Source organism: Drosophila kikkawai, chromosome 2L, assembly GCF_030179895.1.
Source record: "Drosophila kikkawai strain 14028-0561.14 chromosome 2L, DkikHiC1v2, whole genome shotgun sequence".
Classification (NCBI taxonomy): Eukaryota; Metazoa; Arthropoda; class Insecta; order Diptera; family Drosophilidae; genus Drosophila; species Drosophila kikkawai.
The window spans coordinates 23345476-23373059 of NC_091728.1; the positions used below are offsets into that span (position 1 = coordinate 23345476).

At 44.3% G+C, this 27584-nt stretch overlaps 8 protein-coding genes and 1 long non-coding RNA gene across 10 annotated transcripts; 4 read left to right on the plus strand and 5 right to left on the minus strand.

Annotated features, from left to right (window-relative positions):
• The first annotated feature begins 1102 nt into the window (after positions 1–1102).
• Positions 1103–3342, plus strand: LOC108081829 (nucleolar protein 9). Its single transcript, XM_017177070.3, has 2 exons — positions 1103–1371; positions 1438–3342. Exons 1-2 carry the CDS (start codon positions 1182–1184, stop codon positions 3237–3239), a joined length of 1992 nt encoding a protein of 663 aa, XP_017032559.1. The 5' UTR covers positions 1103–1181; the 3' UTR covers positions 3240–3342.
• A 971-nt stretch (positions 3343–4313) lies between these two features.
• On the plus strand, positions 4314–5247 carry sPLA2 (secretory Phospholipase A2). The gene is made up of 2 exons (XM_017177072.3): positions 4314–4802; positions 4876–5247. The coding sequence occupies exons 1-2, from the start codon at positions 4501–4503 to the stop codon at positions 5132–5134; spliced, it is 561 nt and encodes a 186-aa protein (XP_017032561.1). The 5' UTR covers positions 4314–4500; the 3' UTR covers positions 5135–5247.
• LOC108081832 (phospholipase A2) lies at positions 5182–6021 on the minus strand. The gene is made up of 2 exons (XM_017177073.3): positions 5710–6021; positions 5182–5652 (listed from the first exon to the last, which is right to left on the minus strand). Exons 1-2 carry the CDS (start codon positions 5961–5963, stop codon positions 5382–5384), a joined length of 525 nt encoding a protein of 174 aa, XP_017032562.1. The 5' UTR covers positions 5964–6021; the 3' UTR covers positions 5182–5381.
• Positions 6022–6071: 50 nt separating this feature from the next.
• Positions 6072–7049, minus strand: kappaB-Ras (NFKB inhibitor interacting Ras like 1). The gene is made up of 2 exons (XM_017177071.2): positions 6895–7049; positions 6072–6828 (listed from the first exon to the last, which is right to left on the minus strand). The coding sequence occupies exons 1-2, from the start codon at positions 7006–7008 to the stop codon at positions 6337–6339; spliced, it is 606 nt and encodes a 201-aa protein (XP_017032560.1). The 5' UTR covers positions 7009–7049; the 3' UTR covers positions 6072–6336.
• Positions 7050–7234: 185 nt separating this feature from the next.
• Positions 7235–16471, minus strand: Fa2h (Fatty acid 2-hydroxylase). Of its 2 annotated transcripts, none has more exons than XM_017177060.3 (4): positions 16332–16471; positions 11614–11966; positions 8200–8427; positions 7235–8141 (listed from the first exon to the last, which is right to left on the minus strand). In XM_017177060.3, the coding sequence occupies exons 1-4, from the start codon at positions 16360–16362 to the stop codon at positions 7653–7655; spliced, it is 1101 nt and encodes a 366-aa protein (XP_017032549.1). In that variant the 5' UTR covers positions 16363–16471; the 3' UTR covers positions 7235–7652. The 2 variants fall into 2 exon arrangements, with proteins under 2 accessions (XP_017032549.1, XP_017032550.1); XM_017177061.3 differs by lacking the exon at positions 16332–16471 and adding an exon at positions 15823–15930.
• LOC108081820 (uncharacterized) lies at positions 8901–11612 on the plus strand. The gene is made up of 5 exons (XM_017177059.3): positions 8901–9060; positions 9144–9630; positions 9686–9987; positions 11056–11214; positions 11275–11612. Exons 1-5 carry the CDS (start codon positions 9003–9005, stop codon positions 11445–11447), a joined length of 1179 nt encoding a protein of 392 aa, XP_017032548.1. The 5' UTR covers positions 8901–9002; the 3' UTR covers positions 11448–11612.
• On the plus strand, positions 15520–17365 carry LOC138928920 (uncharacterized). The gene is made up of 3 exons (XR_011445327.1): positions 15520–15714; positions 15782–16810; positions 16872–17365. It is a non-coding gene; the product is annotated as an uncharacterized lncRNA (long non-coding RNA).
• Positions 17366–18626: 1261 nt separating this feature from the next.
• On the minus strand, positions 18627–22763 carry Inos (Inositol-3-phosphate synthase). The gene is made up of 5 exons (XM_017177063.3): positions 22482–22763; positions 19813–20511; positions 19503–19745; positions 18975–19442; positions 18627–18913 (listed from the first exon to the last, which is right to left on the minus strand). The coding sequence occupies exons 1-5, from the start codon at positions 22608–22610 to the stop codon at positions 18758–18760; spliced, it is 1695 nt and encodes a 564-aa protein (XP_017032552.1). The 5' UTR covers positions 22611–22763; the 3' UTR covers positions 18627–18757.
• A 1766-nt stretch (positions 22764–24529) lies between these two features.
• Positions 24530–27377, minus strand: LOC108081828 (WD repeat-containing protein CG11141). The gene is made up of 4 exons (XM_017177068.3): positions 27047–27377; positions 26660–26944; positions 25492–26600; positions 24530–25432 (listed from the first exon to the last, which is right to left on the minus strand). Exons 1-4 carry the CDS (start codon positions 27263–27265, stop codon positions 24895–24897), a joined length of 2151 nt encoding a protein of 716 aa, XP_017032557.1. The 5' UTR covers positions 27266–27377; the 3' UTR covers positions 24530–24894.
• Positions 27378–27584: the final 207 nt, after the last annotated feature.

The window sequence follows — 27584 nt, forward strand, 5'->3', positions numbered from 1 at the left end:
TTGATTATAGCATAATTAACGAAGTTATGGGTAGTTGAGATTGTTTAGTGTTCAATGAGCATCACAAAGTTTAAAGTGCTCTCCTAAAGTTTGAAGTTTGGCATATTGGTTCTTTAACTTATTGAACAGGTACTCACGTTGGCCCCTTTTTGTAATATTCTCATTTGTTAGCCATTTGTTAGCCGGCATGGCCGGGTCTTCTAGTTTATAAATCCAAACAATCTAAGAATTGGGACGGAATATTCTGAGGCAAAAGCCTAACTGTTAAAATGGATTCATTTAGCTTTCTATTGAATCCATTCCCAAAGAAATATCTCCATTTCGTATTATTTTCTAATTTCGGATTTAAAGTTCACAAGTCAGTCCTGTGGAACTTTGCACACCTCGAGAGGTGTCTGGCGAGAACCCACCATACCGTGGACTCCGTCCTACGGCGAATATACTACCGCATGACATTCGACAAGGACAGCTACGTTTCAGAATTTAACAGATTTCATGACTATTTGGACCGACAGATGTCTATTGGAAAATTCACAGACTCTGCAAATCAAATATGCACAATGCAGCACCAATCCCTACGGGAGTATATCGATTTTGCTTCGACATAGACCCGAACAGACGATTAACATTCGAATTTGCCAATAATGACATCCTTGGGGCCAGTATGACTAACTAAACCCATTTTAAGTGGAAGGACGGGACAGACGCGATACGTATATGGACCCTCGGGGCTCTATTGGAGAAAGTGGAGATGCATCTCGAGAAGTGACCTCCTCCTTTTCCTTCTTATCTGGTCAAAGATGTAAGTACAAATAAAACATTAATGGTTGCTCTTATTATATCAAAAAAAAAAAAAAAAAAAAAAAAAAAAAAGTTGTTAAATTTGCATATAGCTTATAACCTGAAATATAGCTTATTTATAAATTCAATTCATTAACGACTTTCCGTTAATGAGCGTCAAAAAATACCAGATCGTCAGTGAATGAGCGGTCAGCGTTGCCAGACTTTGCGGTACGAGCGACCAAAGTACCAGATCGTCCGTCAAAAGAAATCGATGTTTTACAAAAAATGTCAGACATCGATACTATCGATAGTGCTCTACTGTTAACCCACCTCTATCGAGCGTGCACGTTTTAATTTTAATTTTAATTAATCGACTTCCCCGAAAACAAATAGTAATAATGCAAACAGAAGACAAGGCGAAGCGCAAGCGGCCGAAGAGGAAGGGTAATCGTTTCATGCGAAACGCCAAGGGCTTCGCCAAGCAGGGAATATTCGGACGAGGGACGCACATCGACGATGAGCAGTTCAGCTACTTTATCAACATTCTGGATGCCATGAAGGCGGGATTCGAGGAAGTGGAAGAGCGGGGTAAGTGCAAACAGAACACTGTCTCCTTAAACATTGGTCACTCCAACTATCATCTTCTTCCCACAGTGAACATGGCCAACAACGTGTTCGAGCAGACCAACGACCAGGAAATCCACCTGTCATCCAACCAAATCGTCTCCAAGGCGCTGGAGTCACTGGTGGGCTTCGTGGACGACGCCCAATTGGAGCGGTATTTTAACAAATTCGGCGATAATCTGCGACCTCTGTGCTCCGACCGGTTTGCGTCTCACGTCCTGCAGAAAATGTTGGAGATCGCCTTCCTCCGAGGTGTGGGCAAGAAGTCTGTTGACCAGGAGCAAAGCGATGCAGCCAAGCGCGCCAAGCCGGATGCCGCCCAGGTCGAGGAGGAATACAACCTGGGGGCCGACTTCAGTGAAGACCACCGGGAGAAGTGCCGGCAGTTTGTGCTGCGCATCTCAAAGTTCATGCTGAACAATCTGGAGGACTTTGTGTGGGACACCTGCGCCAGCCACATCATGCGGACAGCTATTCTCAGTCTGGTGGGCATGCATGTGCCGAAAATTGCCTTCGAGAAGGGAGGCGCGGAAATGGCCAAGCATCGGAAGCTGTACGAGGTGCCGGACGAATGGCCCGAGGTGATGAAGGAGTTCCCGCAGCGCCTGGAGATGTGGCCCCAGTTCGCCGACTTCCCCTACCAGGAGCACTCGTCGGCGCTGTTGGGAGTTATCTGCTTGGCCCTGAGTGTGGCAGACAAAAGCATGCTGAAGCACTTTGGGAAAAAAATCCTCACTATTAGCCTGTTGAAGCCAAACGATGCTGAGGAAGAGAAGAAAAACGGCGACACGGATGCCAAAATCGAAATCAAGGATGATGACGATGTGGAAGAAGGGAGCACGCAGCCAAGGCCTGACGACGGGGACAACCAGGATGTCCAAGCGCCCGTTTTGCCCAAAGTCTTCCATCACCAAAGCTCAGTCATTCTGCTCGAAACTATTTTGGGCGTGGCGGGGGCCAAGCTTCTGACCCAGCTGTACGCCATGCTATTCTGCGGTCGCGTCGCTAATCTCGCCCAGCAGCACGAGACGAACTTCTCAGTCCAGCGCCTCCTGCAGCACATCAAAGAGGCCTCCGACTTTGAGGCCGTCTTCAGCGAGCTGCAGCCACAGGTCGAAGGACTGCTCAAAATGGGCTACACCGGCGTGGTGTCCGCTCTGAGTGCCGCCTGCCTGCGTCTGGGAACCAAGCAGGCCCAGATGATAGCGGCCCTACAGAGTGCTCTCCATGTGAGCGGCGGTGACAAAGAGAAGTCCAAGCTTTTCTTCAACTGTCTGGTTAAGCTGAAGCCCTCCGAAGTGGTGGGCAGCGACGAGTCAGGCTTTGTTCACTTGCACGGCTCCTTGATCGCACAACACATCCTGCAGTTCAACAAACCCATCTTCCTGGTCAACTGCATCCTGGACCTTTCCGCCACGCAGCTATCGCAGGTGTTCAACACACCCAATGGCTCCCACATCGTGGATGCCTTTATGCAAAGCAAGTACATTGGCGAAAAGTCACGCGAGCGACTGATACGCCAGCTGGAGGGGTTCTACGTTGACCTGGCCATCACCCGACACGGCTCCCGCGTTCTTGAACAGTGCTTCCAGGCCGCGCAGGAAGCCCAAAAGCTTCGCATTGCCAAAGAGCTCTTTTCCAAGGCAAGCATGCTAAAGGGCTCGCCCTACGGCCGGCTCATCTACACAAAGTACCGGATGGATACGTACAAGCTGTCGCCCAGCCAGTGGCAGGAGAGTCTGTCAAAGCATCTGGATCCTGATCAGCCCAAGGAGGCCAAGAGGAAAACGGCGAAAAGTGCTGCCGATGCTTTCAAGGATATCCTTAGCTAGTATATAAACGAGTTCAATTTTATTTTAAATGCAAAGAAACATGTTGAAGAAATTCAAGTTATAACTTTAGGGGCCAAATAAAAAAGTATGAGGGGCTTGTAAATACTAAATCACTTTTCATTAGAGCTTTGTTGTTGTTCTAATCTGTACATCCATTCTGATAATTTTATCAGAGGACTTGCTTTCTTCGTTCAAAGAAAAAAGGACGATTATGTTGAGCAAAGACCGATTTGTTCAAGGTAGGTTCAAGTAAATGAGACTTATGTTGTGGGAGACAAGGACGATCTCTGTATTTTAGGATACTCTTTATGATGGATCTTGTGAGAAGATAATAGGCAATAGGCAAATAATAATCGTAGAACCAGGAACCAGAATACCGTAGGTTTTCGATAGAACTTGAATCCGACCTCTGAAAATTTCCTATACGTCCGGTTTTTGAGATATTCCATCTTAAAAGATATTCCATCTTAAATTCAATACAATTTATTTTTACAAAGCTATCGTTATCATAAAGTACTTATATTTCACTTTAACCCTCTAGGCCCCAAAAGTGACTTGAGGCAAACAACACTATAAATATTAAATGCTCTTTCTACGTTAAAATATTTTTTAAGCGTTTTTAAAATTTGGAAAATCTGTATGGATCTTCTTTTGATTTAAATATCGATATATTTCAATATATATTTAAATTCGACACACTCAGAAATTAATCAATATCAATATAAATTCAAGAGATGATATCTCGTAGATAAAAAATCAATTTTCCACATTTTTAATAAATTAAAAAAAGACTAGTTCTTTAATATGCCGTAACGATTGTTTGGAAAAAAGTTACGGGACCTCAAAAGTACCCAAGAGCCGTATTTTCTACACTGTGAGTTCACATATTTGAAAAACCTGCCGTATAGAAAATTTTCTGAGACCGCATAAGAGTTCAGCGTATCAAAATCTATTACAAAAGTATATTTCTTGGTTTTAAAAGCTGTCGAAGCTGTTAAAATTGCCTCGCAACCGAGCGCTACAAAAAAAGTTCAGCCGAGAAATTCACCGAAAGACCGAAATAAATAGAATCAAAGTATTCTGTTTGGATAGAAAGCAAGACAAATGCCTGGCTATTTTGTGTTTTTCTGTTAGGAGGTCGGTTTTGAAACACCTTGGGATCTCGATGTTCGTCACCACCCTTATCAGCGCGACAGAAAGACGCTTTTCCTGCAAGCTCCCTCCCCAAGCTTAGTTCTATTGCGGCTGACAAGGCGTAAACATGTGGCTGCTCCGCGTAGGCTTTCTCTGTGGCATTCTGACCACCGTATTGGCCTTTGGCGATGAGGCCATCTTCGAGGACGAGGATATATACAATCAGGCGCTGCCTCCAGTCCCCCACACCGGCATCACGGTACCAGGGACCAAATGGTGCGGGCCGGGCAACACGGCAGCCAACTATGAGGATCTGGGCAGGGAGCGGGAGACGGACAAGTGTTGTCGGGCGCATGACCACTGCGATGAAATAATCGAGTCGCATGGCCAGCTCCATGGACTACCTACTAACACAGATTGGTTTCCCATGTGAGTGGCAGTAACTTCAGAGTTTCCCTATCGATTATTCGAACCCTGAGCTGCTACATGCCCTAATTTTCAGCCTTAAGTGCACCTGCGAGCAGGCGTTCATCAATTGTCTTCAAGCGGTGAACAGCATGACCTCCAACACCCTAGGTAGGATCTATTACGGCAGCAGGAGGAGGTGCTTCGCCAACGGATATCCTACAGTGGGATGTAAGCAGTACCAAGAGGGCACGTTTCGTAAGCGTTGCATCCGTTACCAGGTGGACAAGAGCAAGGCCAAAGTTTGGCAGTTCTACGACATGCCCTTCTTCACGATGCAGGCGACCAAAGGCTGACCACCAAACAGGGATTTGTAGACCGAAAGCAAAACATCCTTCTTAACTTGAATTTAGCGGGAGATTTATTTAAGCTCATTTCAAATAAAATAGAAATAGTTAAGCTCGTAAAACATGTTATTTTAAATTACATAAATCTCCGACCTTTCGCAATTCTAAGAAGTACATATTTATTGATTTTCTTTTCTACAATCTTCCATTTGAACATAAACAGTCGCTTATCGCCGGGCGATGTCAAAGCTCAATCTCAGGGGTCCTCGGCGCTGTCTTTGGTTACGTGTGTGTAGAGTGCCAAGTCGTAGAACTGCCAGAGCTGGGACTGACCTTTGTCCACGTGGTAACTGAGGCAGCGCTTCTCGAACATGTCCCCCTGGGTCTCCCGACAGGATACGATGGGATGCCCAAAGGCAAAGCAAACCTTTTTGGTGCTGAAATACGTCCTCCCCACAAAAAGAGATTGGTAATTGGCTAAAGCGGTGAGGCAGTTCCTAAATGCTGACTCGCAAGCGCAGGAGAAACTGATGAAAGGGAAGATTTTTAGGTAAGGTGAGGGGAAAATGCAATAGGACTCTTACATCGGAAACACCCCGTCGTTCTGCAGGCCATGGATTTCCCCTTCCGGAGCAATACTCTCCCTGCAGTTGTCGTGAGCCCGGCAGCACATATCCAGGGCCCGCTCGGTGCCCAGGTCATCGTAGCCGTTCGCTATGTTTCCAGGACCACACCACTTGGTGCCCGGGATTACAAAGCCCCGTCCTTCGCTCGAGTGAAAGGCACAGGCCAACACCAGCCCCAAAAGGGGCGCCAGCAAAGCGGATCCGGAAAACATTGTTTGCAAGGGCAGCGCGGTCTGATTACTGATTTCGATGGGGTTTCCAGCGAAGATTTTTATGAAGATTTCGTGTGAGATTCCGGCGAAAAAAATCCAATAAATAAATCACTATGGCGACATTTCATGTATTAATAAATTGCGCCTAATGCGATAGCATACATATGTACATATGCATGTACATACTTTGTTTTAATAAATAACATTTCGACAGAATTAGACGCTCACGAACATAGAGACACAAGTTATCCGTAGATAAGTACAAATCGTTCGGGCTTTGGCCCACATTAAAGCACAGTGGTTAATACAAGGCAAGTACACACTAAATTAAGTTTCTAAAAGACAAAGGAGATACATATATGATAATTTAGTTCTAGGCTTCGCTCTTCTGACGGTTCTGCATGACCTGGCGCAACTGAGGGAATGTGCTCTTCGTCTGAGCCGGATGCAGGCGGGCGCACAGCGAGGTGAAGGGCTCGTAGAGCGAGGGCCGCTCCATGGCGTTCACCGTATAGTGCTTAATTCGCTCCCGTTGGCACCAGATATTGGCCCGGTCCATGATCTTTTCAACGGGATTGGGAGCAGCCCGTGCCCGAACATTAGCCAGCACCACGACGGGGATCTCCTTTTTCTCCTTGTGCTTGTCGATGTCCGTTTTGATGTCGGCCAGCATGTCTAGGCTACGCGGGTCCATTGGGTCGTAGACCAGCACAAAAGCGTCCGGGAACTGGAGGTAGTGGCGTGGCAGCTGCTGCTGCTCGCCCTGCAGTCCGGCCGTATCATAGATGCGCAGGGTTTCGCGGGCCCCTCCTCGTCCGGTGTCCACACTGGCCACGTAGATGTCCTCAATGGTTGGATGCAACTCCTGCAGGAAGAAGAAAATACATTTCACATTAATGTGCACCGAATCGTCGGGATTGTGGCCACTCACAGTCTCGGGATTGACGTGGCCGTACACCAACTGCTCAATGAGCGCCGTCTTGCCCACACCCTTCATCCCACACACCAGCACCTTGCCGACCTTGCCGATTTTGGCATTCAGCATTTTTGTTAAATAAAGAAAATAAACAAACTTTCGCTGGGCTAGAGATGGGAAATATAATCAATACATCGATATATCGATGATTTGTTATATCGTGATGTCATCGGTTTTTAATTAGGGTATTCCCCAAACGGTTCCTAGCAACATTGAACTTTATTTTGGTGTTGCGCAACATGTTCTTAGCAACATTTAACAATTAAAAATAATTGATAAAGAAAACAAGACACAATAAACATAAATAATATTATTTATTATATATAATATTTATTAAATAAATCCAATTAAACCCTAAAAACATGGCTGCGGCGACTTTCCCAATTAAAATAGTTCACAGAAAATTAAATAAAATTTTCTTTGGATGTATATTTCCGTTCTAAGAATATTTCAGTATTGACCACAAAAATAATGACATAATTTGAATGTTTGTATGTTTTTAAAAATAGTGAGCATTATGAATAGGAATTTATAATGTTCACTACTTTTATGAATAAGAATTCATAATGCTCACTATTTTTAATAAAGCATATAACACAGCGACCAAACTAGAAAGCATTAATTTTGGACCTACTATGGTGGTATGTATACCTGCAGCAGAGCTGCATTAATTTGATCTTAAGTAGCAATGGGACAATTTGATTTAAGTTGGGCTAGGTCCAACGTAGTTGGTATCTCAATTTTCGGAGGCGAATGCGTGTATTGAACACGACATCCCAGAGTGGACTGCTGATGCCGTACCCGGAGGTTTGGTGGGAGAAGTGGTGGTGGAAGTGGTACCGCTTCATGTGGATGAAGGCCCTCGCTGACGGATTGCCGTAGTGCAGGTAGTAGTGCATCATGTCGTAGCAGAGGTATCCGAGCAGAGCTCCAGATAGCACCACCCTTGGATGGAGGAGTACGTAGCTGAGCGGAGTGTAGATGATAGTGGCGAGCACTGCTCCCGGCAATGGCGGAAACACCAGTCGCATGGGATCGAAGGGCACCTTGTGGTGCAGTCCGTGGATCATAAAGTGAAAGGTGCAAAGAAAAGGTCCGCTATTGCTGCGCAGCTTTACGTGGAACACCCAGCGATGCAGAGTGTACTCGAGGAGGGTCCACAGGAGTACGCCAAACAACAAGTAACCGGTAAGCACCAGGAGCTGAAATATGGCAAAGTTAGACGATGCAACAAAGTAAGATTTTAATTGTCCTGCTCACCTGACTATCGTCCTGCCAGGCGCTGGAAAATTCCTGCCTCGCACACTGGAAAATCACCGGAATCCAGAAGGTCGGGACCAGCCACCAAGGCGTTTTCGTGCACATCTCCAGGTACCAGGGACCGAATAATCGCAGCGGCCTGTCCACCGGCTTGTGCACCCACTCATCGTAGCAATTAGTTATGTTTGCTATCTGTGGAAGCATTGCCTTTGACCAGTCCACCAAGTGCTGTAATTAAAATGCGTAAAATGAGTTATGAGCTAAAATAGTTTGGTAATAAATTCACTAACAACCGTCTCACTTGATTTCGTTACTTTCGATGTACTAAATGCATACTTTAAATTGATGATACAACAAACTTTAACCTCTAAATTGAAGCAGTAAATCGCTTAAATAAATTGCACTATTATAAATTATTTCATAGTGTGGCGTTAATAATAGAGGCATTTATGGCAATTCAGATTAGATTCCGTCGCAGTTTAGACTAGTGGGAGAACCATTCCTTCAGAGAAACCCTATCTATAATGCATGGCATTCCTCTAAAATTAACGGTCATCATCCTGCGATTCCCTGAAATAAAACAGGTGTGGCAGCACTATCATGCCGTGTACAGGTGTATCGTATATCGGCAATCGGCTATCGAGCTATCGACAGCAGGCAAAGTAACAAGCAGCTGGTTTAAAGTTGTCATTTGAATTCTCTTCTCACTTCACACAATAACAACGCAGTTTCCGTTTGCCGCAGTCGGGAACATATCGATTCAATAATAGCCCCCGTGCGGTTAGTCCAGTAGCCGGTGGATCATGTCTAACTCATCCGTTCGGCCTATTCCCACGCTGAAGGGCATCTTTTCGGTGCCGCGTAAGATACCTTTTCCAAACAGCCCTTGACCATGGCAACCAGTGAGTAATTTGTTTTGGTCTTCGTCCGTTTCGTTCCCACAGGCGTCACACAGTCCCGAAACTTCCTCAAGGAGAACAAGGTAAGCCTACGTTCGCTGGAGAAGACCACTAGCGAGAAGTTGGCCGCAAAGCAGTCAGTGCGTCCCAGATGGATGCCTCCCCAGCTCCGACGTGCCGCTTCTGAGGTGAGGGAGGGCAAGGAATCGAAGACGGACCGACCGCAGCCCAGGGCCAAAAAGACACTAACTCACGGAAACTCCCTGGAACAAGCGGCCATCAGCTCTCGTTCCCAGCACCAACTGGCCCCCGTGATTCCGGGGGACGGCGAGCGTTTCGATGGGCTAGAGGAACGCAATCCCCTCTTCTACGCTCCATCAGAACAGGTGGAAGCGGAGAACCTTTTGGACTCGGCATCCCAGGCGCCGTCGGATCGTTGCCAATCTTGCGGCACCCATCGAAGCTCCACCAGCATTGCTATTCAAACAGAGGACATAACTGATGAAATATACCTCACAAACGCTCTCAAAAAGTAAGAAGCATTGGACGTGGTCTGACGTTATCCTAACCCTTGCAATCCTTTCCAGATGCAATTTCGATGGAAGATCCGTGATGGAGGACACGCGTTCAAAGATTGAAGACAACTACAGACAACTGCAGTACGAGGACGAGGAAGAGCTGGAGCAGCTACCTTTGTCAGCCCGCTCGAGCTCTTCGAAACACAGCCGCTTCCACATGTCCGAGGCCGAAGCAATGCCCGAGGCCGAGCCCAAAAACTTTCTTGGCTCTGATGACGAAGGGCCACTCAGTGCCCGTAGCCGTTTCACGACGGCATCGAATGTCACCACAATAACCAACAAGTCTAAGCGTCGTGAACATAAACTAGGCTGTGAGTATATTGGCGACATCAACTATTATGCCTTAAGGGTGGGTAAGGTATTTAATTTTTTCGTTCTATTTTTTTAAATTTAATATCATAAAGCCTGTATATCTAATGAATATTGTGTTAAAGTTTTACATCAATACTTTTAAAATTGACGAAGTTATGCGCATTGGTACAGAGGTAGTTGTAGTTTATCACAAAGTTTAAAGAGCTTCTCTACTGGACCAATCGGTTTAAAATTTTGAAGAGAACTTCCTTAACTAATTACGCATGTACTAAAGTCGAGCTTTTTTAAATTTAAATTTGTACTATATATTTTATTTAACCAACTAACTTAATTTATAGTCAATAATCTGGGTTACGACTTCCAATTTTGATTTTAAAAAATCGGGAAAATATTAAAAAAAAAATTATTTTAATTTCTCGGAAGATTTTCTGTAACTCCTAGACCTCTAAATATTTTTAAAAGAAAATTAAACAATTAAACAATATGGTATTTAATTCTTCAAACTAACTTAAGCTGTTTCGCCACAACAATTCTTTTAAAAATTAACTGTTTTTCACCGAATTAACCTAACCTTAAGGAATTTTACTTATTTTCTAAAGAGAAAATTAATAGGATACGATTATTTTGTACTAAAATTTTAGCCTGAAGTCCTTTTTTAAAATAACTAGTAGAAATGACCGAAAATATACATATTTCCTTAACGATAAAATACCGATAAAGAATTAAATCTTCCGATACCGATATTTTCGATTTTTTTTTTTAATATTTTTGTTGACGGTCTGATCGTTCAGAATAAGTTTTGAATAGAAAACCTTAAGCTCAGGAGTATGAAAGCGAAACTTAATAATAATTTTGAAAACAAAAACATAGCCAACGCGGACAGTGATTGTGATTGATAAAGCTTTTCTCGTCGGGGTGGGAAAATTCATTTGTTGTAGCCTTTTTGTTTGAAGCTGCTTTGGCCAAGCTATGATATATTGGTATTTGTATTTGCTGCTGGCTGACTTATGAGCCTAATTTATTTAGAGAGCAAAAAATTTAATGGTTTTTGTCTTTTTATTCGACAGCCCGTGATGAGGTGCGTCTGCCACGCTACTTGGAGAAGCAGAAGCGCGAAAAAGCCGAGGCCAAGCAGCTCGCGGATATGCAGGATCCAGATTGTCCCCGCGGGCATGTATTGCTCAGCGATCAGGATCGGCTGACCTACCTCAACAATGCCCAGAAGCGTGAGTGAAACTAACTACTGGCATCGGTTCCATAGCGAATATTAACGATTTCCTTAATAGGCTACGAAAGTCTCGTTAACGAGCTGAACCACATGCCCATGACCGCGCAGACTTTGCGCGTGCGCACTCGTAAGGCGGAGATTGACAAGGAGCTGACCACAGTGGAGGAGCAAATCCGGGTCTACTCGAAGGCGAAAGTCTACGTGATGGCCCACAAGTCTCGCCAGCTGTAAAGGACTGAGCGACTCGTCGGATGTTGAAGCGTTTTATCGACTGATTAAGCTAGAACACCAAAAATTACTTGCGTTGGTTATATTTTTTTTAGCCAGTCTGGGAAGTGAGAGCTCCCAGCTTTCGGCTACTAGCGTTACAAATTAAAAAGCAGTCTATCCAACTCACCTCCATGCTCTCGTCCAACTGGTTGTTGTTCTTGTCTTCGGTTTCTCTCGGCCTTTGCCGAGTGTCCTGCTGATCGGTCCCTGCAAAGCTCTGCTTAGTGTTATGAGCGGCGACATTCGAATCAATTTTGTACTCCTTCATCAGGTACATGGCGGCATCAGAGTGTGGCGGGGCTTTCATAAAGCGAGCTGTCATGTCCGTTCTGTTGAGGCCTTTGAGGGTGTTTATGCCCCCGGGGTGCTTGTGCATAAACTCAGACAGGTCGTATAGCTGCTGGCGGTACTTCACGATGAACTTCTCGTTCGCCTCATCCTTCTTTGGCAAGTCCATGTCGATGGACTTTGTGGCGGTAACTGTAATGCGAAAAGCAGCCATATTTGTTATATGTGGGTTCTGGCTCTTAAATATAATTACTTTGCGTGCATTATATACAAGTTACAATATTGTTTAAGCTATCATCTGTATCAGACACGGTCAATTAAATAGCGATAGTGTAAAGTTTGTAAAAACCAACATCCTTATCAAAAGGGGTCGGGAGGGGTATTTGGGGAGACATTCAATGTTATATCACTCATGAAAAGCCTGAAACTTGTATCCGCAGTCTTAAGGGGGAATATACGTTGTAAACCAACAATTTTGATCAAATTTATGTTTGTTTAAAAAATATATTATTATTTATAGAATATCCATTATCCAAGTCCAACTTTATCATCAAAGTGAAATTCTCTTCTATTTGAAACTGAGTGGTAATAAAAATAAGTATTGCTGTTTTTAAGAGGATGGGAAGTGGGTCTCCAGCGCAAGGCTCTAGAGTTCTTCCTTTGCACCAAGATTAAGTTGACATAAACATTAAGACAACTAAGAAATACCAGAAGAATGATATTCGTCTTCGAAAGGGGAAGACGATCGATGGCTTCTTAAGTTTAAATCGATGAAGCCAAAGGTAAATTGAGGGGAGATCTATACATTCTTTATGAAATGGGACCCACTTCCTACTCCTTGAAAATAGTAAATGAAATAAATATTTCATTGCCTCCTGCAAATCAAGGAATCCGCTGGTTGCACTGAATATTTAATCTTGCCCATTGAATAGGCGAATAATTTTAGACGTGTAACGTCAGCTAAACATTCCTTTAATTGTTTTGATAGTCGATATAATGACAGCGATTAGGGGAAACAATTGCAGCTCGTAATTGCAACTCGCAAAGCAATGCAGAAATGGCACAGAATGCAAATCTCCTTGAGGCTCCCGTGGGCTGTGGGTGGATGGGTTGCATTATGTGAACTTGGCATTCAGTGTGCGCGCCACGCCAGATGTTTCTTTCCTTAGATGAATGCCACACAAACGTTTTCATTATCCACTTGACTGGGGCGGCGGGACTTTGGCCCAGTTGGCCATCCCACATCCCTGCCAACCATTTGGCGATTCTCGAATCGCCGGTCGCCAGAAAGAGTCTTCTGGGAGTCGCTTTGGCGATCTTAGTGAAATAATTTTCGAGAATCCCGAAGAAGAGTCTTCTGGGAATCGCGGTGGCGATTGTTGATAGACTTATTTACGAAAATCCCCAAAAAGAGTCTTCTGGGAGTCGCTTTGGCGATTGCTGGATGACTGTTTACGAAAATCCCCAAGAAGAATCTCCTGGGAGTCGCTTTGGCGATTGGTGGAGGACTTATTTACGAAAATTCCTAAGAAAAGTCTCCTGGGAATCGCGGGGGCGATTATTTGGCGATTTTTTAAGCAGCGTTAAAAACTAGGAAATGAAGGAATGAGGGATTAAAGTACCGTACATAGATGCAAAGCAGAGAATGCGTCCGAAAGCAAAAGAGTTATACAAAAACAAATTGCATTACATTTGAGTGAGAATAGGAGTAACAACCGAACGTCTTTCAATATTTCTGTGTTCATTTAGTCTGACTTCGATCTTTTGTCTTTGCGGTCGATCTATATGTAAATTTCAATTGTTCGGTAAACTATTTGTATACCCTTGCAGGGTATTATAATTTCAGTCAGAAGTTTGCAACGCAGTGAAGGAGACGTTTCCGACCCTATAAAGTATATATATTCTTGATCAGCATCAACAGCCGAGTCGATCTAGCCATGTCCGTCTGTCCGTCTGTCCGTCTGTCCGTCTGTCTGTCTGTCCGTCTGTCTGTCTGTCTGTTTCTACGCAAACTAGTCCCTCAGTTTTAAAGCTATCTGAATGAAACTTTGCATATAGTCTTCTATATGCTCTCACTGCTATATATGTCGGAACGGGCCGGATCGGACGACTATATCATATAGCTGCCATACAAATGTTCGATAAATTTTTAGAAAAAAAATTATAACTTGGCTGTTTTTCAATATTTTTGCATCATTTTTGAGATATAGCCATTTTATAATATTCCAGAATTTTGGTAAAAATTTTATGAAAATCGGACGACTATATGATATAGCTGCCATAGGAACGATCGGGAAATTAATAGAAATAAAATTATAGCTTCGTTGTTTTTCAACGCATTTTTATTTACTCTGAGATATAAGTTTTTTTTATTATTCTAGAATTTTGGTATAAATTTCATAAAAATCGGACAACTATATCTTATAGCTGCCATAGAAGCGATCGGTAAATGTAAAAATATATAAAGCTGGGAATGTAAAACTGTAACTGTCAAACTGTAAACATAATAAGTATAGGTAAAATGTAATGAAACTCTGTTTTGTGAGTGTTTTCAGCATTTAAATCTATAAAATAAACATCAAAACCAATCTGCAAGGGTATACAAACTTCGGCGTGCCGAAGTTAGCTTCCTTTCTTGTTGTTTTATTTATTTGTTTTTTGTTTTATATTCTTTGGAACTAAAATGAGTTCCTAATCTAAGGCAAACGAATGTTTGATGCTATTTATCCTGAGCCTTGTGAAAAAAAAGAAGAAACATGTGAAACAAGTGAAAGAAGTGAAACAAATAATGAAACTGACTTGGCGAGGAACAAATACAAAACGTATTTTCAACGATAAAAGGTATTATTTAAAATAGTAAAATAAATAATTGAAATTAATTTAATTTTAAATTTCTTTTGTATAGGTGTTGGTTTATGAAAGTTCCCGAATTCTTTTGGATTTGTTCATGCGCAGGATAGAATAAATAAGAAACAAAAAAAACCTAAAAATGAAGGAAAAGAAAATAAATATTTTAAATTTAAGCTTAGTTATGTCGAAAAATTATGAAATTAAGTAAAGAATGACAAAATTAAAAAAACAAAAACAAAAAAATTAAAAACTCTTATACTCTCTTAAGGCGACACTTCAGCGACTGTTCCACAAGACTCTTCCGCGAGTCTTCCATAAGACTCCTCTGGGACTCCTTCAGAAGAGCCCCCCGCGACTCCCTTAGAAGAGACGCATTCGTAGGTACATTTTCTCCCAACAGAAGATTGGAAAGCGATCAGAATGCGATGTCGCAGGCGATCAAATTAATCTTCTAGAAGAGTCGCAGGCGACTCTTCCGCGATTGAAATGGTTGGCTGGGATTGTACACATGAACATGTTTTTGGGGCTGTCTATATAGTTTTCATATTGTACTTATCATGGCTGATACGAGAGCCTGTAAGCGCGCAGGGATTTGGTGTGGACGAGTGGGAGTAGTCGGGTCGTTTGTCAAAGTCGCAAGTGGTAAGTCCCGAATCGCGCTGCTCCGATAGGAGTCGGAGCAGGTGCTCTGACTCAGAGGCCGTACCTGCGCTGCGTCACATTGATTAATAGTGGGTGCCCTATCTGACACATTTGCAAATAGGCTGGGCATTATCTCTCCGATGTCATATCTCTCTCTCCCCGCAGACTTGTCTAACTGCCATGCCCGGTACAATGGACGGTTCCATCAAACGAACTTTACCACTCGTGTTTACACGCGGTTAATGGGAGCGAGAATGGGAATGGGAGTCGGAGCGAGTTGCTCACTATCAGGTGTCATCTATTATCTATCCGGGTTAGCTTTGCCCTAGATGCCTGCTTACCCCGACCGGTCAAGGTGTATCGAAAAGTTCCCCAATATCTTATCACGGTGACAAAATATTGAGAAAAAAAAAACCCGCACAGATAAGAATTAGTACTTATGAGTAATGTAAGTGCCACTGCTGCTTTCCCACAACTTTTTGGTAATTAACATTTCTGTATGTTTATTTGCATAGCACTGCGGGATACTAGACATAACCATGTACCGGAGACTGACCAGCTTAAGAGCGATTAATGTAGTTGGATCGGATTCCAAATCTCTCGGCAGCGGAGCCCGGACCGCACGCAATGCAACGCAACTAGCGACTGAACTCGGGCCCACCCACCCAGCATATCCGCACCGGCGACTGCGACGCAAACAGCGCGGCTCAGGGCTAGCTCCTAGCCGCTAAACACTAGCTGCCTAGCTGCCTAGCTGCCACAAGATAAACGGGCCACACAAAATCGGGCGATAAGATAGGTCCGCTTGCGTTAAAATAGTGCTAGACCCACTCTCTTTAGTTATAGCCCTGGAGAGAGTGCCGCCGGTTCATGATTACCGACTTTAGGCGGCCGACAAGTACCGAACTCTTATCGGCCGATCTGCAAGAAGCCATATAGCCCACTATCGCAGGGTTTCTAATTTTGCTAAACAATCCTGACGTAGATCTCGATAACGATAGGCAGGCAACGGATCAGTGTTTTGTGAGTCGTTATCAGGACGAAAGTAATTGGCAGATGACTCACCGCACGTTGGGACTTCGATTTCGGCAACCATTAATGACTCAGACTCCTAATTACTAGCTTTAGCACAAAAGTAAATGGAAAAGGGATATGTGTATTAAATCCCTGCTAATGGCTCGCTTCCAGGTGTAAGAATTTGTGTCTTATCTCAGACAGTTAGGTCTACGTTATCTGGGTCAAGTGAAAGATAATTTTAAACTGCGTATACATAATGTTTGTTTTCCAATATCCTTTAATCCCAGTACTTGTACTGTACTTTTCCCACCTCCTGACATAACTTAAGACAAAATCCAGTTATGGGTTTCCTTTGAAATCTATAACGATTAAGAGCTTGAACTGGGAGTTCGGAAAAGCCACAATGGCCACAAGATCTGTGGCTGCATTTCTAGGGAATCCCTTCGCCTTGGGACTCGTGGGCAACCGAAACCGCGATGTGGCCCAGTTCGGCCATAAAGCCAGTAATAGCGACTATCTACACTGAGGTAAAACTGTATTTTTTTCATTAACCATTCATCCAAATCCAAATGAATCATTCATCAACAGCGAAGGAATTCCTGAGAAGCGGAAATAGTACGGCATTCTGTCAAATTTATGAGTGTCTGTTCGGCTTTCACACTGCCTGAGCCCAGCCCTTGGTCTCAACTGCGTGGGTGGGTGGGACTGTGGCCTTTACAAGTGTCACTTCGCCAGTAAAGCCGCCAAGCCTGTGTCTAGCACCAGTTGTGTGTCGGAAGGGGCAGCGACAACACCAAGGAATACGGATAATTATACCTATGTGCATCAATCGTCTCGGACTGTATCGCCGTTTTAATATCAACTGTGCTGGCAGGGAACCGAATTGATTGGCTTGAGTGCTGGGCCTCTGCGATAATGGCGGAGCAACCACTAATTACGCTCCAATGTGCCAAGCATATTACTATCAATCAAATAGAACATTCCCTGGTAAGAGCATTATATAGCCTTATAGGATAAAACAGCGACATTGAAGGAGTGACTTTCATTACGAAAACTCATTTCTCAGTCATCAAATATTCATTAATAAATATTGAGCATCATAATGTTAAGCTATGCTCTTCTTATCGTAGAAACGTTTTTGAATACAATTTCGAAATAATCCACATAAATCGAGATTCGATTTTTATCACAGATCGTCTTCAGAAGACAACTACAGCAAAGGTTATACATAAAGCTGTTTCGTTTTTGACATGAGTATATATTTCGAGAGGACTCTTGTTATTTATAAAGTCAAAAGTTTGCAAAGCATTAAGATAGTCATTTGTCTTAAAATATTCTTTAAATTCATAGATTAGCCCATTTCACAAATATTTCATCAAAATATATTCATTTTAAATTACCTACCTCCTCCTGCAAAGGTAATCAACTTCGGCTTGCTAAAGCTAGATACCCTTTCTTTCCAAATGTAAATTAAATTCGATATGAAATCCCCTCACTAAAATATTTAAGGTAATAGTGGTTATGCTAAAGATTTAATGATACACCTGCAACTGGAAGATTACTTGACTTGTATTTTAAACCATGTTGGTTTAAGACATCTAAAAAATTGGGAGATTGTCGGTCTAGTTAGGCGGTTCTGTTGTCTACGTCATAATGCCCGAGATGGTCCTTCAACAAGGTTAAGCTAAATTGGTAAAAATTGGGATATAACTAATAATAATTAATCGCAAAATTTAAAATTCTTATATACATTTTAAGTACAAATCTATTAAATATTTATCATTACATCATGGCAGCCTTTGTTTATGAAAGTTGTATGTGATACTTGGATTCTATGATTCTTTTTATATACACTAACTGAAGGCAAGCACATTAGTCCTAATCTGCAATCAGGAGTAATAAAAACTAGATAAATACCGATATCGTCCAGAGGAATATAAAAATTTATTATCCATCACCCCATGGTCTTATCAGAAGTAAACGGAGTATCATTTTCCATAGTAGTGATTAGGGAGCGAGGTCTTTCGTAGCATAGTGTTTGGCGGGTTTATATATTATGATATTGTTATATTATATAACAGCTAAAGCTTTTCTAAAAGGTTTAGGGTAAGAAAATCATTTGGTTTTGTACCATAATAATATCAAGCAAAAGAAGAAATTAATTTTTTCAAGTAGTCAAATTAAAGAATATGTGAGTCTTCTACGAGATACTGTAACTACACATGTATAGAAGTTGTGTCATACTCAAAAATTAAACCCTTTATCCTTATTACCCTTATATTGTTTCTGATGGTATTGCTTGTGTATAAAGACATCGAATGATGAAATCAGTGCAAATAAATATCTGGTTTTAGGTTTTATTTTAAACGATTATTCAGTAATTGTACAATTGTATCTTAAGTCTAGTTTGGTAAATTATCCAATTAAACCGTATGTATTCCAATTATATATTTCCAAAGCAAGGAGCTATACTATCAGTGGCCGTTCCCGTTGGTGGCCAGCTTGGCGGATCCATTGCTGTGTCCATTGGCATGAATCTTGCCATTTGTGGCAGATTCAACGGCGCATTGTTGGCCCAGGATCTTGGCCCTCTTCACCGGAGGCTCGTTCGTAATGGTAGCAAAGTCGAACTGTAAGAAGCAAAAAGTTTTAATATTCAACCGGGGTGGTATTCGGACGGATCTTGCTTACCCGCTGCTCCAGGGTCATGTGGGAGATGGGCGGAAGGCCGATGCAGCCGCGCAATATGTTCTCAATCGCAGCCCGCTGGCGGAAAAGCGAGTTGACCACCTGGCAGCCCTGGGGCACCAGCGGGGCCTTGCACAAGTAGCTCAGCAGGGAGAGGACCGGCTTGAAGGGCACCCAGGGGGCGGACTCGTTCTCTGCGCTGCGGAGCTGTATGCGAGTGCTCAGCTCGCCCAAGATGACCAGGTCCAGGATCAAGGGTGTGGCCAGTAGGGAGTCCTCGCAAGTGTTGTGGATAACCAGGGTGTTGTGGCCACCCATCATGATCTCGGATGTGTACTCGTCCATGGCTCGCTTGCTGTCACCCACATAGGGCACGTATTTAATGACCACAACGTGGTCGGGATGCTCGTCCGGCCCGTAGAGCAGCTTGTTGGAGGCCACCATGTCGTCCACCACGTTACTCTTGGAAATCTGTCAAGGCAAGGCGTCGAATGAAGTATTGATCTCGCGGACAAAGCACCTAGAACCTACCTCCTTGGAGCGGAACTGCTGAGGAGCGGACAGATTCTTTCCGTCGTTATTGCCCAAGTGGTTGTAGCTGGCAATCGACACAGGCTTGATGCCGGCCCCCACCAGGAAGTCTACCAGAACGCTCTTGATCTTCGTCTGACCAGACTTGAAGTCGTCGCCGGCTATGAAGACCTTCTTCTCCTCGGCCAACTGGATCAGTCCAGGGACAAAGGTGTTCTGTGGCGAGCCATTGATGTAGGTGCACTGCGAATGGGAGTAGAAGAATATACCTGAAATCTATTTTCTGGGGAATGGATAGGTGCCAACTCACCCCCTCAGCAATGCTGGCCATTGCAAAGATCGTCGACGGTGAGACCTCCGAATTGTTGGCCTGGAGCGAGGCCAGGAGCTCCTGGCTGGTGGTGTTCAGACCCTGTCGAACATCAGAGAAGCGCTCTGTGTTGGCGGTCCACAGAACAATGACGGAATCGACGCCACTTCGCTGCCGGAAGTCGCGAATGTCCTTCCTGATCTGCTCGTACTGCTCCAGACGCGTTCCCCCGATCACATTGTCAGCGCGCTCCGACTGATTGGCCGCAATGAAGTCCGGGTCGTAGATGGATGGGCGTGGTTGGAGCTGCGCCAGCTGATCGTAGATCTGGTCCTGCAGAGCCACGTCCAGGACCTCGGCACGGCGCATGGCGTCACCCAGATGCAGGCCGCTGATATCCCAACCATCCACAACAATGTTGTCCGGCTCCACCATGGGCAGCAGCTCCTTCATCGGAACGTACACGTCTGCGCCAGCCTCGTCAGATCCAATGAAAACTGTGGAGGCCTGGGTGATGGAGCCGAACCAGTTGGCCTGCTGCACGCCAGTCCGCTTGCGCCACTTCAGCTGCCGGCGGTTAGCTTCCAGGGCGGCGGTCAGCGTGGAGCCGTTGTTGCCGCCCCAGCCCACCAGCATCACGCCCAGTTTGGGCACATGGCGGCCGGTCCGTATCTTCAGCGCCGTAGTCTGGGGGTGCACCTGCAAAGATGGCATAGCCGCGATTAGCTAATTAACCGATTAGCCCTACTTGACCATAGCATAGCACAACCCGTTTGGACTTATTATAGGTCCGGCGAGAACCTTATCATCATTCCATATCGTGCCAACCAAGTCAGGTAGCCGTATAAATTATGATCGCGTGATTTCTGGGAAGCGAACCTGATTTCAATACCCGTTGTAGAGCGGGGTGTATTTGTGATCACAGGGGCTCTTGGCGACAGACGGGAGTTTGACTGCTTTAGATTTCACCAGATGTGTGGGATATCACATCAGGGGGGAGTAATAATACCCACTTACCCTTGAATACTATTATTTAACATTACCAAAACATAGGTTTAGTTGGGAAACTACAGAGCAGAGGCTGGGCAGAGAAATGAGCTGGCTTGAGCTTTGGGTAACACTGCTGTTCAGGTCCCAAGGGTCCTTGGGCCATAAATACTTTTAAGTTACTTTTACTATTTGCCTGATTTATTATGTTATAATATCTTCAAAATAATTAATAATTAAAAGAAATTAAAAAATAATTCCAATGAAAAAAAAGAAAAACACTAACAGGTATCCAACAGTCTCATATGCTTTATTTTAGCTTTTCTTGTCCGATTTCTGCCGAGTCAACGTGCTCTTTGATTGGAACCTCAAATAAAAACTGATGAATAAGTAATGATGATAATGATGATTGCATTAATAATTTGACAACGTGCTTGGCCAAAGTCCGCCAGAAAGTTGTCCAAAAATAAGAAGCCGCTTGCCGGCCGGCGAAATATGTAATCAGTGAACTTGCAGCAGAGGGAGCGCTCTCTTTGGTCCCGCCACTTAAGAGAGCACCGCTTCTCTTCGGAAGGGGAACTCTCTTGGCGGCCATCGCCTGACATTGACCTTGAAGTGCAGCGAGAGTGGGGGTGTATGATGTAAACAGAACACGTACAGCGACCGCAATCACCCAGATTGGGTTTACTGGACATCTCTATAGCGGAATATATGTTTATATGTATTTGTTTAGGTGCCCGAAAAAGGCGCCTGCGCGCAGAATCACGCCACCCGCTGCCCGGGATGGTGACGAGATATCAGCCGTGTTTATCATCAGCTGCTGAGGCGGTACAGTGCAAGTAATCAATAAATACGCTGTAATTGCCACAGGCCGTGTAACGGTGGACGCCAGTGGGTGGGTGAAACCACAAAACACCGCCCACGCTTATCGCTATTTTTATCTGCAGCGAATTGGGGAGCGGCCCTATTGGTATTTTCCCCCCTCCTTTTGGCACAGCTGGAAATTGTATACCTCCTTACACTCGGGAACGATATTCAAAACTATAAAAATGATTAGTTTCGATAAGAGGGTGACATTTCATTTAAACAAAAGGAATTTGTTCAACAAACTTGTTAAATATTCAACATTCAAATGTACAATTGCAGGTTTAACATATTTTTATCTCTAAGTTTTTGTCTTTGAACAAATTGAGCTAAAAACAAATAATAGGAAGAGACTTCGCATGTAAAACTTAAGAAAGAAATTGAAAGGTATTTCTTTAAAAACCGAAGAATTCGTTAAGTATTTAACATTATGCAGTAATTCTCCAATTTAATGCGAATTTTTAGGTTCAGTAGATAAACAAAAGTTATGCACGCTTTTAAGTTTACAATTTAAAAGATTTCCCTACACGTCATGAAATGTTATTGTGGCTAGCTCAACGTTAAATTTAAATTTCGCACAGTTTGTTAATAATAATAATTATTTTGGCGCTCTTGTATCCACGATAATCCCGATACTATTCTCTGAGTGTGGAAAAGTGCGCATGGGTGTAGCGGGAGAGCATCTGCGACAGCCCGCGTTGGAAAAGTTCAATGTGAAGGTCAGCGCGGAACGTAAAAATGCCCTACCGAAAGCCAATTCCATGACTGATGATCGGAGATTACCCCGCATGCAACCGGTGGTCAGGGGAAATGCTCACCTGCAGCTGTCCAGATGAGGTGCGCTTCACGTGCGACGTCTGGTACTCGTAGTCCGATGTGATGAAGTCATTATCCACCCGCACCTTCGGGGAGATGACTTCCAGCGTGGAGGCATTGGTGGGCTTCATTTTCGGTTGGGTGTGGGATTTCCGCTTACTCTTCTCTCTGGGGAGCACTTTGTTGTTTATCAATTAGCGCGTTTAATGTGCTTTGTTTCAGGAACTGAAATTGTTGTGGTCGAAGCAAGAGTTCGCGGCGAATGACTCGCTTGGGCTGGAAGCGGACAGCTTTTATAGATTCCCGGCAGCGAATATTTTTCTCTTACTCTCACTGCCACGCTCTCTCCCACACTCAGAACAAAAATCAAACAGGAAAGCTCCAACTTTCATAACTATACAAAATAAAACAAACTATTCTCATACATTTGGGGAAAATTCCTTTAAAAACTTTGACGATCCGCCATTTAGAGAATTCTTTCCAAAATTTAACGCATGATTTTCGTTTTAGAACCGTTTTTGCTCCGAGTGCAGACGCTCGGCCGGCACACTTAAGAGGGAACCAGACGATATCGGAAATTTTCCGGCATGCGTGGGATTTCTCAATCAGCAGAGGTAGTGGGGAATCCTTCTCTTCAGCTCTCTTCCTCGCTGGAGATCTCCGGCCAGGTGGCCGCATTCAATTTACCTATTTCCATAATTAATTGAATGGCCAATTGAGTTTAAATTCAAGGGAATACATGGGCTATGGAAAGTTTTAAAGATTTCTGCTTAATTTTCTAGATTAATTTCGAAAAATTTTAATAAACAAGGAAATTCATAGAGCTCTCCCTGAGCAGATTTTGAAATATTTTCTTTTACAAAGTTATTTTGCAGGCAATACTTTAAAATTTTAAAATGTTTTTTGTGGCAGTAAGAAACAGAAAAAATAGCTTATAAATATGTTTAGTAAAATAGCATAAACAAAAAATGATTAAAAAATTGTATTTAAACGTTTAGAAAAAGTGTTATTAAGCCACAAAATAGTGCCACACCTGTTGCAAGAATTTATGCAACATAAAGTAGTAGAAAGTTCATTAGCATCCGAGTCGATATATATATACGCAAAGTATAAATATAATATGTCTTTTTGCAAATGATTTAAAACAAAATCTAGTTTTGTAACTAACCAGAGTAAAAAGCAGTTGGATTGACTTTCTTAAATAACCAATTTTTTTAACGACATCATTATGAAGTTTACGAAAACTCGCTGACAAGTACGTAAATACATTGTGGAATATATTGGTGTAGTAAACTTTAAAGGGATCAGCGTTAATCAGAGAAATAATAATTATAAAACAAAAATTTTGCTGAACATTCTAATATTTCAATTTTTATACTTTAATAAGTAAAATAGAGATATCTGGAGAATGAGATCCCGGGAAATAATTTAGAAATGTCCCTTTACCACATATTAATGGTTACGAACATTTTCATTTTTCCTATTGCCTGATCTTAAGCCATCGAAATATTACAATAAGTAAAATAAAATAAAACTAGGATTTTCTTTGACAGCAGTAAAATCATAAACCATTGGCATGCTAGTATCATTTCGGCAGCTTCTTGGCTGGCTTCCTGAGAGCGCAGACAAGCGGCTTTGGCGAATCTTCTGGAATCAAGAATTCAGAAACTAGCGATGCTTCTTTGAGAAAACTTTCCATTGCACTCAATTGAAGTCGCCTTCAGTGCGAACTCAAATTACTATTTGTTGACCAATCAATGGAGTGGGCCTGGCTTTCTTGAGTTACGATGGGCCGTTGCTTAATTTCAGGGGATCGAGAAGTTTCTATGCGAAAACTTTTCCATTGGAGCACCGAGTCCGCCCAGCAGCAATCACCAGACCAGGCAGGCAGCAGGCAGACAGGCACATGCTGCAGTGGGCGTCTCGTTTCCCTCACATGCAACCTTATCGACAGCTCTAAGCTGGCACGTAGTTCCAGAAAATATATAACGACCAAGTGTGCTCGGTATCAGTCCATATCCATTTCCTGCTGAGGACGAAAAAAACTCAGTTGTATAACGTAAATTTACTGCATGTATTTCGCAGGGCGACCTTGAACTCAAGTAGCGCATTCTTAATCATTCGAAAATCTCTGGCAACTAAGGGTTTAATGACAAATAATACAGTGCTTACGAGTGCTACGCCAAGATATTTGGAACTCAAATAACTGGCTGATACAATTTGAAGCTCAGATTCGTGCGTATAGCCTATATCTAGTTATGTACAATTATTATAAATTTCACTATAAATACGAAAAAAATCACGGTGATCACAATCTGATAAGCACAACACTTGCTCGAACGAAGCAAAGGAATGCATAAGCATAAACACAATAAGCTGGAAATCAAAACTAAAAAACATTTGGGTAATATCAAGCTAGTTGTCCAAGAACTCCCACTCGCTGGAGGTGTTCGAGTCACTGGTGGCCGGCGGGGTTTCTTTGCGCAGAGGGTCTCCTGCCCGCCGAAAGTCGGGCAGGAAGCTACTGTATTCCGTCTCATCCTCCACTATAAGGGTTGCCTTTGGCTGGCTTTTGACAAACTTAAGTGGCGCCACCTTGGGCTTCAGTGGCGGACAGGGTCGGATTCCATCCACTGGCTGACCGGCATTATAGTCTGCGTCCGCGATGTGGTCATGTGTTTGTCCCTGTAAGGTGGTCTGGACACTGGTCTCTTCCAGTTGCGTGGTGGGATAGCACCGGATGAGGGATTCGCTTAGCTCGGGCGTCACCGCCTTGGCAGCAATCAACTCCTCCTGGCTTAGCGGGACCAAGTGCACCTCGGGCAAGTCCAGTTCGGCGGCCAGGGACTTGGCCTTTTCCGCGACCGTCTTCTGCAGAGTGACGGGACTAAGAGCGTCCGGCAGGTGCTGTAGAAAAGCGGTCTTCATGTCCAGCGGCGATGCTAGGCCATTGCTGCAAGGCATTCAATTTGTATAAGGAGGTAAGGGTAAAATGAAATAAAGTATGCTTACTTCTCCATCTGGCAGTAGCTGGCTTCCATAAGTGTGGCGGCATTTGTGAGTGGCAACCTAAGCTCATGCGTCTCGTGGCCTATTTCCACGATGCCCGAACCACTGCTGACCGGCGGTGCCTTGTCCGCGCATGTCTTTCTGCTGGTGTGGACGATATACTGGTCGAAGTCCATTTCGCCGATGCGGCGGAATATTTCCAAGCGACGGTTCTGCTGAGCCAGCGGCGACTCGACGGCCAATTCTATTGGTACATTCAGGTCCAGCTGTTCCCCGGGCGGCACTTCGAAGCACTCCTCAGCGCCCTGCAGTACGGGCTCTGCCTGCAGCTCAAGCGGTGACTCGAGTCGCTCGCTTTGTGATGACAAACCCATTAGCGGAACAGGTGGCGGCATCAGTGGATTGAAGATCACCTTGGCCTTCTTGTTCGGCGGCTCAGGCAGTGGTGCCAATCGTAACAGCGAGCGCTCGCCCTCCAGCACAAATATTTCCTTGCCAAAGACACAGAAGTCGAGGATCTTTCGGAACCCACGTGCAACTGCCTCCACCTTGAGTTTGTCCAAGTTCAGAATGTACAGGGTGGCGTCGTCGTGTGTCACCAACAGTGAGTCGCAACCATCGTACAGGTACAGCTGACGGAAGTTGCTGCTAGCCACGTAGCCCATTTCGCCATTGCCCGCTCCTGATGGCCCAGGCGGAGCTGAAGATGAAGCTGCAGATCCGGCCAAGTGGTGGCTACTGGACGGTTCGTGGAACTGCTTTGGGTTGAGGATGGGAATCTCCCAGGTGGGGCTGCGCAACACGGCGTCTCTGAACAACACGGTCTTGGAGACGTTGCCCGCTATGTCAGCCACCCAGAAGCGCAGGCCAGGACGACCGCAGACGAGCTGCATCGTTTGGTCCTGCGATTTTTTGAGAAACACGGCTCCACAGTCGATAAGCTGTTTCCGGTCCTTCTTGCCCACCTGCGTTATCGTCCACTGGGAGGTGCTAGCGTTGCGCTGGCAGACGATGCAGCGATAGAGTGTGGCCACTAACAGATGGCTCTGCTGAACGCTGAGCTGCACGATCTCGTACGCTTCGCTCAGAATCTCTACGGACTTGCTGAGGTGCTGTTATAGGGAATACGTTAGCGTTTTTTATAGGTTCTGCAGGTAAATCTAGTACTTACTGCCTGGTAATCGAACTCTGTGAGCACCACTACACCCTGGCGATCGCCGGAGTAGAGCTTCATCCCGTTCTTTGACCACTCACAACAGCTGACCACGCACTTGTGCAGGTCCCTGATGGTGTAGCGCTCGATGGGCCTACTACGCGTGCAGGGAGCCACAAGGTCCAGGTCTCGAGGCAGCTCCTTCTGGATTTGGAAGATGCTCACCTGCCCGTTTGCGCACCCCGCTGCAACCATATACTCCACCGAGTTGACAATACGCACGCACGTTATTCGAGTGGCCACCTGTAGTGGAAGGGGGAGGGAAGAGCACACGCTTAATGGGGGATTCACACGCAAGACCGGGGGTGAGTCTGAGGATGAGTCATTGTCATCGCTATCACTTACCTCCGCCTTGAGTTTCTGCATTTCCCCCGACTGGCGGTTGTACCAAAAAACAATGCCCGCGTCGCTGCCGACTGCCAGGAACTGCTCGGTGGCGTCAACGCAGGTCAGATTGAGATTGGCCGGAAAGAACCCGCGCTGCAGCTGGGCCGGAATGTGATCAATGACGTCGGTCAGCGGAGCCCACTCCCGGATGGAGCACAACTCCTTGCTGGTGGCCATGGCGGAGTTGCTGGAAATTACGCCTTAGAAACCGTAAGGATTCTCGGAAGTCTCCGGCTCAAACAACAAACCCCAAAATAACAACTTTCGTCTAGATATACTGTCGATACTATCGATAAGTTTTTATGCTCCGTTTGTACTATTGTCAAATCTTGGATGCATGATACAATTCTATAAGGTAGTCCTGTTGGTGAGACGAGTGCGAGTGAGTCGACAATAGTATGACAGTCATAATAGTATTATGACATTACCACATTAATTAGAGATTTCATTAAAGATTTGACAGCTTCATAGGGCTCACACAAGTGCGAGCAAGAGG